The sequence below is a fragment of the Anomaloglossus baeobatrachus genome, chromosome 11 (genome assembly GCF_048569485.1).
Source record: "Anomaloglossus baeobatrachus isolate aAnoBae1 chromosome 11, aAnoBae1.hap1, whole genome shotgun sequence".
Classification (NCBI taxonomy): Eukaryota; Metazoa; Chordata; class Amphibia; order Anura; family Aromobatidae; genus Anomaloglossus; species Anomaloglossus baeobatrachus.
Genome location: NC_134363.1, coordinates 196,348,312 through 196,360,597, shown reverse-complemented (window position 1 = coordinate 196,360,597; position 12,286 = coordinate 196,348,312). Strand labels below are relative to the sequence as shown.

Here is a 12,286-nt window from a genome sequence, read left to right as displayed (position 1 = left end):
TGATCAAGGAGAGGCCTGGCCATGATACAGGAGCCATAGACAAACTCTGGTCTGTCTGATCAAGGAGAGGCCTGGCCATGATACAGGAGCCATAGACAAACCCTGCTCTGTCTGACCAAGGAGAGGCCTGGCCATGATACAGGAGCCATAGACTAGACAAACCCTGCTCTGTCTGATCAAGGAGAGGCCTGGCCATGATACAGGAGCCATAGACAAACCCTGCTCTGTCTGATCAAGGAGAGGCCTGGCCATGATACAGGAGCCATAGACAAGATCTGCTCTGTCTGATCAAGGAGAAGCCCAGCCATGATACAGGAGCCATAGACAAACCCTGCTCTGTCTGATCAAGGAGAGGCCTGGCCATGATACAGGAGCCATAGACAAACCCTGCTCTGTCTGATCAAGGAGAGGCCTGGCCATGATACAGGAGCCATAGACAAACCCTGCTCTGTCTGATCAAGGACAGGCCTGGCCATGATACAGGAGCCATAGATAAACTCTGGTCTGTCTGATCAAGGAGAAGCCCAGCCATGATACAGGAGCCATAGACAAACCCTGCTCTGTCTGACCAAGGAGAGGCCTGGCCATGATACAGGAGCCATAGACAAACCCTGCTCTGTCTGACCAAGGAGAGGCCTGGCCATGATACAGGAGCCATAGACAAACTCTGGTCTGTCTGACCAAGGAGAGGCCTGGCCATGATACAGGAGCCATAGACAAGCTCTGGTCTGTCTGACCAAGGAGAGGCCTGGCCATGATACAGGAGCCATAGACAAGCTCTGGTCTGTCTGATCAAGGAGAGGCCCAGCCATGATACAGGAGCCATAGACAAACCCTGCTCTGTCTGATCAAGGAGAGGCCCAGCCATGATACAGGAGCCATAGACAATCTCTGGTCTGTCTGATCAAGGAGAGGCCCAGCCATGATACAGGAGCCATAGACAAACCCTGCTCTGTCTGACCAAGGAGAGGCCTGGCCATGATACAGGAGCCATAGACAAACCCTGCTCTGTCTGACCAAGGAGAGGCCTGGCCATGATACAGGAGCCATAGACAAACTCTGGTCTGTCTGACCAAGGAGAGGCCTGGCCATGATACAGGAGCCATAGACAAGCTCTGGTCTGTCTGACCAAGGAGAGGCCTGGCCATGATACAGGAGCCATAGACAAGCTCTGGTCTGTCTGATCAAGGAGAGGCCCAGCCATGATACAGGAGCCATAGACAATCTCTGGTCTGTCTGATCAAGGAGAGGCCCAGCCATGATACAGGAGCCATAGACAAACCCTGCTCTGTCTGACCAAGGAGAGGCCTGGCCATGATACAGGAGCCATAGACAAACCCTGCTCTGTCTGACCAAGGAGAGGCCTGGCCATGATACAGGAGCCATAGACAAACTCTGGTCTGTCTGATCAAGGAGAGGCCTGGCCATGATACAGGAGCCATAGACAAACCCTGCTCTGTCTGACCAAGGACAGGCCCAGCCATGAAACAGGAGCCATAGACAAACCCTGCTCTGTCTGACCAAGGAGAGGCCTGGCCATGATACAGGAGCCATAGACAAACCCTGCTCTGTCTGATCAAGGAGAGGCCTGGCCATGATACAGGAGCCATAGACAAACCCTGCTCTGTCTGACCAAGGAGAGGCCTGGCCATGATACAGGAGCCGTAGACAAACCCTGCTCTGTCTGATCAAGGACAGGCCCAGCCATGAAACAGGAGCCATAGACAAACCCTGCTCTGTCTGACCAAGGAGAGGCCTGGCCATGATACAGGAGCCATAGACAAACCCTGCTCTGTCTGATCAAGGACAGGCCCAGCCATGAAACAGGAGCCATAGACAAACCCTGCTCTGTCTGACCAAGGAGAGGCCTGGCCATGATACAGGAGCCATAGACAAACCCTGCTCTGTCTGATCAAGGAGAGGCCTGGCCATGATACAGGAGCCATAGACAAACTCTGGTCTGTCTGATCAAGGAGAGGCCTGGCCATGATACAGGAGCCATAGACAAACCCTGCTCTGTCTGACCAAGGAGAGGCCTGGCCATGATACAGGAGCCATAGACTAGACAAACCCTGCTCTGTCTGATCAAGGAGAGGCCTGGCCATGATACAGGAGCCATAGACAAACCCTGCTCTGTCTGATCAAGGAGAGGCCTGGCCATGATACAGGAGCCATAGACAAGATCTGCTCTGTCTGATCAAGGAGAAGCCCAGCCATGATACAGGAGCCATAGACAAACCCTGCTCTGTCTGATCAAGGAGAGGCCTGGCCATGATACAGGAGCCATAGACAAACCCTGCTCTGTCTGATCAAGGAGAGGCCTGGCCATGATACAGGAGCCATAGACAAACCCTGCTCTGTCTGATCAAGGACAGGCCTGGCCATGATACAGGAGCCATAGATAAACTCTGGTCTGTCTGATCAAGGAGAAGCCCAGCCATGATACAGGAGCCATAGACAAACCCTGCTCTGTCTGACCAAGGAGAGGCCTGGCCATGATACAGGAGCCATAGACAAACCCTGCTCTGTCTGACCAAGGAGAGGCCTGGCCATGATACAGGAGCCATAGACAAACTCTGGTCTGTCTGACCAAGGAGAGGCCTGGCCATGATACAGGAGCCATAGACAAGCTCTGGTCTGTCTGACCAAGGAGAGGCCTGGCCATGATACAGGAGCCATAGACAAGCTCTGGTCTGTCTGATCAAGGAGAGGCCCAGCCATGATACAGGAGCCATAGACAAACCCTGCTCTGTCTGATCAAGGAGAGGCCCAGCCATGATACAGGAGCCATAGACAATCTCTGGTCTGTCTGATCAAGGAGAGGCCCAGCCATGATACAGGAGCCATAGACAAACCCTGCTCTGTCTGACCAAGGAGAGGCCTGGCCATGATACAGGAGCCATAGACAAACCCTGCTCTGTCTGACCAAGGAGAGGCCTGGCCATGATACAGGAGCCATAGACAAACTCTGGTCTGTCTGACCAAGGAGAGGCCTGGCCATGATACAGGAGCCATAGACAAGCTCTGGTCTGTCTGACCAAGGAGAGGCCTGGCCATGATACAGGAGCCATAGACAAGCTCTGGTCTGTCTGATCAAGGAGAGGCCCAGCCATGATACAGGAGCCATAGACAATCTCTGGTCTGTCTGATCAAGGAGAGGCCCAGCCATGATACAGGAGCCATAGACAAACCCTGCTCTGTCTGACCAAGGAGAGGCCTGGCCATGATACAGGAGCCATAGACAAACCCTGCTCTGTCTGACCAAGGAGAGGCCTGGCCATGATACAGGAGCCATAGACAAACTCTGGTCTGTCTGATCAAGGAGAGGCCTGGCCATGATACAGGAGCCATAGACAAACCCTGCTCTGTCTGACCAAGGAGAGGCCTGGCCATGATACAGGAGCCATAGACAAACCCTGCTCTGTCTGACCAAGGAGAGGCCTGGCCATGATACAGGAGCCGTAGACAAACTCTGGTCTGTCTGATCAAGGAGAGGCCTGGCCATGATACAGGAGCCATAGACTAGACAAACCCTGCTCTCTCTGACCAAGGAGAGGCCTGGCCATGATACAGGAGCCGTAGACAAGCTCTGGTCTGTCTGATCAAGGAGAGGCCCAGCCATGATACAGGAGCCATAGACAAACCCTGCTCTGTCTGACCAAGGAGAGGCCTGGCCATGATACAGGAGCCATAGACAAACCCTGCTCTGTCTGATCAAGGAGAGGCCTGGCCATGATACAGGAGCCATAGACAAACCCTGCTCTGTCTGACCAAGGAGAGGCCTGGCCATGATACAGTAGCCATAGACAAACTCTGCTCTGTCTGATCAAGGAGAGGCCCAGCCATGAAACAGGAGCCATAGACAAACCCTGCTCTGTCTGACCAAGGAGAGGCCTGGCCATGATACAGGAGCCATAGACAAACCCTGCTCTGTCTGACCAAGGAGAGGCCTGGCCATGATACAGGAGCCGTAGACAAACTCTGGTCTGTCTGATCAAGGAGAGGCCTGGCCATGATACAGGAGCCATAGACTAGACAAACCCTGCTCTGTCTGACCAAGGAGAGGCCTGGCCATGATACAGGAGCCGTAGACAAGCTCTGGTCTGTCTGATCAAGGAGAGGCCTGGCCGTGATACAGGAGCCATAGACAAACTCTGCTCTGTCTGATCAAGGAGAGGCCTGGCCATGATACAGGAGCCATAGACAAACCCTGCTCTGTCTGACCAAGGAGAGGCCTGGCCATGATACAGGAGCCATAGACAAACCCTGCTCTGTCTGATCAAGGAGAGGCCTGGCCATGATACAGGAGCCATAGACAAACCCTGCTCTGTCTGACCAAGGAGAGGCCTGGCCATGATACAGGAGCCGTAGACAAACTCTGGTCTGTCTGATCAAGGAGAGGCCTGGCCATGATACAGGAGCCATAGACTAGACAAACCCTGCTCTGTCTGACCAAGGAGAGGCCTGGCCATGATACAGGAGCCGTAGACAAGCTCTGGTCTGTCTGATCAAGGAGAGGCCTGGCCGTGATACAGGAGCCATAGACAAACTCTGGTCTGTCTGATCAAGGAGAGGCCCAGCCATGATACAGGAGCCATAGACAAACCCTGCTCTGTCTGATCAAGGAGAGGCCTGGCCATGATACAGGAGCCATAGACAAACCCTGCTCTGTCTGATCAAGGAGAGGCCTGGCCATGATACAGGAGCCATAGACAAACTCTGGTCTGTCTGATCAAGGAGAAGCCCAGCCATGATACAGGAGCCATAGACAAACCCTGCTCTGTCTGATCAAGGAGAGGCCCAGCCATGATACAGGAGCCATAGACAAACCCTGCTCTGTCTGATCAAGGAGAGGCCTGGCCATGATACAGGAGCCATAGACAAGATCTGCTCTGTCTGATCAAGGAGAGGCCTGGCCATGATACAGGAGCCATAGACAAACCCTGCTCTGTCTGATCAAGGAGAAGCCTGGCCATGATACAGGAGCCATAGACAAACCCTGCTCTGTCTGATCAAGGAGAGGCCTGGCCATGATACAGGAGCCATAGACAAACCCTGCTCTGTCTGACCAAGGAGAGGCCTGGCCATGATACAGGAGCCATAGACAAACTCTGGTCTGTCTGACCAAGGAGAGGCCTGGCCATGATACAGGAGCCATAGACAAACTCTGGTCTGTCTGATCAAGGAGAAGCCCATCCATGATACAGGAGCCATGGTCAGACAGACCAGAGTTTGTCTATGGCTCCTGTATCATGGCCAGGCCTCTCCTTGATCAGACAGAGCAGGGTTTGTCTATGGCTCCTGTATCATGGCCAGGCCTCTCCTTGATCAGACAGAGCAGGGTTTGTCTATGGCTCCTGTATCATGGCTGGGCCTCTCCTTGATCAGACAGAGCAGGGTTTGTCTATGGCTCCTGTATCATGGCTGGGCCTCTCCTTGATCAGACAGAGCAGGGTTTGTCTATGGCTCCTGTATCATGGCCAGGCCTCTCCTTGGTCAGACAGAGCAGGGTTTGTTTATGGCTCCTGTATCATGGCCAGGCCTCTCCTTGATCAGATGGAGCAGAGCTTGGCTATGGCTCCTATATCATGGCCAGGCCTCTTCTTGGTCAGACAGACCAGAGTTTGTCTAAGAAGAGGCCTGGCCATGATATAGGAGCCATAGCCAAGCTCTGCTCCATCTGATCAAGGAGAGGCCTGGCCATGATACAGGAGCCATAAACAAACCCTGCTCTGTCTGACCAAGGAGAGGCCTGGCCATGATACAGGAGCCATAGACAAACCCTGCTCTGTCTGATCAAGGAGAGGCCCAGCCATGATACAGGAGCCATAGACAAACCCTGCTCTGTCTGATCAAGGAGAGGCCTGGCCATGATACAGGAGCCATAGACAAACTCTGGTCTGTCTGATCAAGGAGAGGCCTGGCCATGATGCAGGAGCCATAGACAAACCCTGCTCTGTCTGATCAAGGAGAGGCCTGGCCATGATACAGGAGCCATAGACAAACCCTGCTCTGCCTGATCAAGGAGAAGCCCAGAGATGATACAGGAGCCATAGACAAACCCTGCTCTGTCTGATCAAGGAGAAGCTCAGAGATGATACAGGAGCCATAGGCAAACTCTGCTCCATCTGATCAATGAGAGACCTGGCCATGATCTGCAAGCCATAGTTAAACTCTGCTCTGTCTGATCAAGGAGCTGCCCAGCCACGATACGGGAGCCATAGCCAAGCTCTGCTCCGTCTGATCAAGGTTGAGGCCCTGAGATGATACGGTAGACATAGTCAAGCTGTGCTCCAAGGAGACGCCTGGCCCTGATACAGGAGCCATAGTCAGGCTTTGATCAAGGAGAGGCCCATAGATGATACGGGAGGCAATAGTTTAACTCTGCTCCATCTGATCAAGGAGAAGCCCTGAGATGATACAGGAGCCATAGTCAAGCTCTGCTCTGTCAGATTAAAGGCCCAGTCACACACAACGACTTACCAGCGATCCCGAAAACGATGCGACCTGATAGAGATCGCAGGTAAGTCGCTGGGAGGTGAGATGTCACAGTCAGACCTTACCAGCGATGCAGGAATGATACAGGTCGCAGTAGCGACCTGTATAACGATCTCAGCAGTCACTGTCACCCCGTCACATAGTGTCACACACAGCGATGTGTCCTGCCCAGCAGTGGCCACCTGTATAATGATCTCAGCAGTCACTGTTACCCTGTCACACAGTGTCACACACAGCGATGTGTCCTGGCCAGCAGGACATCGCCTTTGAAGAAAATGGCCTGGACCGTTCTGCAAGGACTAGAGATCTCACAGCAGGGGCCTGATCGCTGGTAGGTGTCACACATAAGATCGCTAACGGGATCGCTACTGCGTCACAGAAACAGTGACTCAGCTGCGATCTCGCTAGCGATCTCGTTATGTGTGACGGTACCTTAAGGAGAGGCCCAGCCATGATACGTGAGCCATAGTCAAGCTCTGTTCCGTCTGATCAAAGAGACACCTGGCCGCGGTACGGGAGACAGTCAAGCTCTGATCAAGGAGCCGCCCAGCCATGATACAGGAGCCATTGTCAAGCTCTGCTCCATTGCTCAGTCTCCGTCAAAAGGCGGCTCAGAGATGATACGGGAGCCATAGTCGAGCTCTGCTCCATATGATTCTGGAAACGCATGGCCATAATACGGGATCCATAGCTGAACTCTGCCTGATCCTGTAGAGCTGTCCTCCATGCCTTATGTTGACACAAATTGTGGTGCGCTTTAGAATGTACCCAGATCCTCTTTCCTTTTAGGATAGTCTGGGAATAATTTTCTTTGCTGCTGCTTCAGTATGATTTCTAGACGTAACATGTCTGTGTTCATCACAGGTTATCTAGTGGTCTAGATCGGGTGAGGATCGAGAACAAAGACCACATGTCCATACTGAGCTTCTTCAATGTATCTGAGAAGGACTACGGCAACTACACATGTATGGCATCAAATAAACTGGGTAACAGCAATGCCAGCGTCATCTTGTATGGTGAGTCACATTGCATTGGAGGGGACCCCTACAGGCCACCCTACTTCTAGTTCTTCCATCCACTATTGGCTAAGAGTATAGACAAGAGGGATAAATATAGGAGGACTAGAGTCAGATCCCTGTCTATCCTTGTCCAGAATTCTGGATTATGCATGATCCTCTAGCCTACAGTCCGCCCCGTGTCCGGTGCTCCCGTCCACCGTCCGCCCCGTGTCTGGTGCTCCCGTCCACCGTCCGCCCCGTGTCCCCCACGGTTTGTGGTGCAGCATTATGCCTGTGTATACCGAGATATTAGTGAATCTCAATAAGGCACACTCTGCCTATGCTTTGCTGATGGAATTTACTTGCATGTGTGACAGGAGATGGTAATTAGCTTCCTCTTCGTACACGTCCAGAAACACAATATGGTGGAGATTCTGTGTCCCAGTTGTGAGAACGTATCGTCTTCATGGCCAGAAATACAGCTGTGTCACCTCCTGTAACTACATACTTTAACTGTCAGTCTCACAATGTATTCTGTTTGGGGATTTGATAATTCATTTTACGGTTCTGACCCCCCGAAAGAAAATAAAAAAAAATCACAGGAGCTATTCCCAAATTCACTAAAACTGTTTTGTTTGGTTTTTTTTCCATTAGGTCCTGGAGCCTTACAGAACAGGAGCAACTCGCCCTCCGGCACTCTGGCCGCCACCTGCCTCTGGTGCGGTGTCCTCTATTCCCTCACTGCATTTTGATGGTGCAGGCAGCGTGGAGGTGGGGGCTGTGGAAAGACATCTGGAAGCTGCAGACACAATAGTCATTTTCACCCACCCCATTGGAGAGATTCCTAAACATTGTGGGTACTGCTTTAACCCTTCCTCATCCTCCCACGCAGCATTGTAGGAGATTGATGATTAGTCTATGGACCAATCTCCATGAGTCGCCAATCCCAGAAGGTTGATGGCTAGTCTATGAACCAATCTCCATGAGTCGCCAGTCCCAGAAGGTTGATGGCTAGTCTATGAACCAATCTCCATGAGTCGCCAGTCCCAGAAGGTTGATGGCTAGTCTATGAACCAATCTCCATGAGTCGCCAATCCCAGAAGGTTGATGGCTAGTCTATGGACCAATCTCCATGAGTCGCCAGTCCCAGAAGGTTGATGGCTAGTCTATGGACCAATCTCCATGAGTCGCCAGTCCCAGAAGGTTGATGCCAAGTCTATGGACCAATGTCCATGAGTCGCCAGTCCTAGAAGGTTGATGCCAAGTCTATGGACCAATCTCCATGAGTCGCCAGTCCCAGAAGGTTGATGGCTAGTCTATGGACCAATCTCCATGAGTCGCCAGTCCCAGAAGATTGGGGGAGCTGGAGATGGTTTCTTGTGTTGGTATGTTTGTAAATCCTGTGTGATGCTCCTCAGGAATGTACGACTAAGAGAAAGTGGAAGAAAGATTAAAGGACTGTTACCTTCACTACATCCTTGGAATGAGCATATTCACCTGCAGCCAAGTCTTTAGGGTGAATCTAGAAAGAAGGGCGCAGCGAGCACAGCGTTACTGGACAATATTCAGGCCCTGGCTGGAGGATTTATGGAAAGCGGGTAAAGTGTGGATTTGACAATCACAGATCTGTAAGAAGATGATTGACCCAACAGCACATAATCGGCCGGTGCACTCACGTATTCCAGGGGTGCCCACCTCCACGACGCTGTAAGTCTTCTCCATCCTCACCCTCATACAGTCCAGTAGTCTCTGCAGTAGAGTTTATCCCTTTAATTGTGCAGTGCAATAAAGATTACAGCCTGAATGTGGAGGCTGGTAAAGACGCAACCACCCGACCGCCATCACACCGGCATGTCCCTCACTACTGATGGTTACTGGATCAAGCACACCCAGCTTAATAAAGCACCTGATTACATTCAGGCATTATAAGGGGGCTGCAGAGCAATGGACGTTATAGTCAGGGCCCCACTCCTTGAAGTACAACACGTACCCCCCGTCTGCTCCTCATTCCTACTGTGGAATTACAGTAAGTGGACTAGCATCCAGCCACGGACGCACCGTGGCGTAGCACAGGTTAGGGGTAGGGTTTGGGAAATGCTCTTCGGGACCTCATTGGTGACTTCACCAGTAGTTCACCTCTATGGAGAAGCACATTGCGGTTTTGTGAGGTAGACGTTGAGTTCGGGATCTTTATATCTTTAGGAGGCTGGCTTGTCGGATCCATGCTGGTGGCTGTGGACACGGGCGGATGGCTGCATGTTACACTGCGTTTGTAAACTTTTCTAAGTGAGGAAAGTGCGATGGTTGTAATCCTGTGATGTGTCAATAAAGTCTGATATTTCTATCCATCAATCGCCCTCAATGTTCTGCCCAAGAATAACGTCTGCTGCCCTCTACATGACTACAGGCAGTAATGGCTGATCATACCTGCCATCTCAGGGGTCACTGATTATCACACACTAATCGTTCATATAAACAGCAGTGTGGGGACATTGTATCATGCCCATAACTGCTTGTGAAATGCGCTGGATTTAAAGGAGAAGTACAATATTCTTGCTTATTTGTCCACAGGTTAGACCACAGCAGGTAGACTCGCCAGTGATAGTAAGCACAGAGAATCCTAGGTTATTTTATACAGCAGTCTGTGTGTCCTGGGTGATGTGTATACAGCAGTCTGTGTCCTGGGTGATGTGTATACAGCAGTCTCTCTGTGTCCTGGGTGATGTGTATACAGCAGTCTCTGTGTCCTGGGTGATGTGTATACAGCAGTCTCTCTGTGTCCTGGGTGATGTGTATACAGCAGTCTCTGTGTCCTGGGTGATGTGTATACAGCAGTCTCTCTGTGTCCGGGGTGATGTGTATACAGCAGTCTGTGTCCTGTGTGATGTGTATACAGCAGTCTCTGGGTGATCCTGGGTGATGTGTATACAGCAGTCTCTCTGTGTCCTGGGTGATGTGTATACAGCAGTCTCTGTGTCCTGGGTGATGTGTATACAACAGTCTCTCTGTGTCCTGGGTGATGTGTATACAGCAGTCTCTCTGTGTCCTGGGTGATGTGTATACAGCAGTCTCTGTGTCCTGGGTGATGTGTATACAGCAGTCTCTCTGTGTCCTGGGTGATGTGTATACAGCAGTCTCTCTGTGTCCTGGGTGATGTGTATACAGCAGTCTCTGTGTCCTGGGTGATGTGTATACAGCAGTCTCTCTGTGTCCTGGGTGATGTGTATACAGCAGTCTCTGTGTCCTGGGTGATGTGTATACAGCAGTCTCTCTGTGTCCTGGGTGATGTGTATACAGCAGTCTGTGTGTCCTGTGTGATGTGTATACAGCAGTCTCTGGGTGATCTGTATACAGCAGTCTCTGTATTGTCCTGCATGATGTGTATACAGCAATTTCCATATATATCTTGTCTGATGAGTATACAGTAGTCTGTGTATCCTGTGTGAAGTATACAGCAATCTGTGTATGCAGCAGTCTATGTATCCTGTGTGATGTGTTTGCAGCAGTCTCTGTGTATACTGTGTGATGTATGCAACAGTCTGTGTATACTGTGTAATGTGTATACAGCTGCCTCGCCTCCATATATACTGTATCTTGTGTGATGTATACAACAGTCTCCTGTATGATGTGTATATAGCAGTCTCTGTGTATATGGGGTTGGAGATGGGGCGGTGTGGGGGACCGAGACGGGGCGGTGTGGGGGACCGAGACGGGGCGGTGTGGGGGACCGAGACGGGGCGGTGTGGGGGACCGAGACGGGGCGGTGTGGGGGACCGAGACGGGGCGGTGTGGGGGACCGAGACGGGGCGGTGTAGGGGACCGAGACGGGGCGGTGTAGGGGACGAAGTGTAGAGGAGGAGGAGACAGTAGTCTGGACAAAAGGGTCTGAAGGATATGCACGTAAGAGTTTTTGAGTATGGAGGGGGGAGGTAGAAGAGTTTGAAGATGATGGAGGAGTCTAAAATGCACACCAATGTGACAACTTATTATGCTCTTTCTTCACCGAGTATTTTGCAGTCATGTGGATCATCGAGACTGAGCATCATCCAAGCACCGCACTTCAGCAATATACCAAGCAACAGCAATAAACTAGACATCATCTGTGCACCACAAATCTATAAAGCAATCATCATACATAGGCTATGTTCACACACAGTGTTTATGCTGCTTTTTCTGCATCCAAAACTTGCTCCTACCTGTAAAAAGGTTGCATTCAATATTTTCACGAGTCTGTCCCGCCCAGGGAAGATCTCAGGAGATTCAGAAGGTCACAGCGCCTTGTTGCTTGCAGATCCACTGCTGATACTTGAATGACATATTCTTGCTATTAGTGCTGTAAGGGTTACGCACCCTTTCCTGCCTGGCTGCAGCTCTTTGGGATCACTCCCCTTCACTATTTAAAGTCATGTGCCTGATCAGCTGATGCCGGTGATAGACACTGAATCCTTATTTCTATGTGGTCCTCTTCGGAAGGAGCGAGCTCTGGAGGAGATTTGTGTGTGCCGCTGTGGTGTTGGCTGCATTGTAGCTTCTTGGAGGGTTTTCCCTTTCATGTATTTCCCTGTCTGGTTTTCTACCCTTGTGTTCCTGTGTTGTAGATGCGAGACTAGTGCTCTCGTCGGCCTGCTCACTAGCCAGGGTGAGTCTAGGGCAAGCGAGGGCTTAGGAACGTGGTCGGCGATGGGGTGAAGGAACCCATATAGGGACATTGGGGTGTGCATGCGACAGCCCCAGGTGATGACCCCGCTCTCTAGCCCCAGGGCCCTCCATTGTATTGTGGCCCCTGTGTA

At 51.5% G+C, this 12,286-nt stretch overlaps 2 protein-coding genes across 2 annotated transcripts in view; one reads left to right on the top strand and one right to left on the bottom strand.

Annotated features, from left to right (window-relative positions):
* Positions 1-9,844, top strand: part of LOC142257161 (opioid-binding protein/cell adhesion molecule-like) — a 258,031-nt gene extending 248,187 nt beyond the window's left edge. Inside the window, exons 6-7 of the mRNA XM_075329281.1 lie at positions 7,363-7,514; positions 8,151-9,844. Coding sequence (XP_075185396.1) covers positions 7,363-7,514; positions 8,151-8,248 — 250 coding nt within the window. The 3' untranslated portion in view covers positions 8,249-9,844. The remainder of the gene's footprint in view (positions 1-7,362; positions 7,515-8,150) is intronic.
* The window catches only part of LOC142257160 (uncharacterized), a 101,237-nt gene extending 89,339 nt beyond the window's left edge, over positions 1-11,898 (bottom strand). Inside the window, exon 1 of the mRNA XM_075329280.1 lies at positions 11,693-11,898. Coding sequence (XP_075185395.1) covers positions 11,693-11,709 — 17 coding nt within the window. The 5' untranslated portion in view covers positions 11,710-11,898. The remainder of the gene's footprint in view (positions 1-11,692) is intronic.
* Positions 11,899-12,286: the final 388 nt, after the last annotated feature.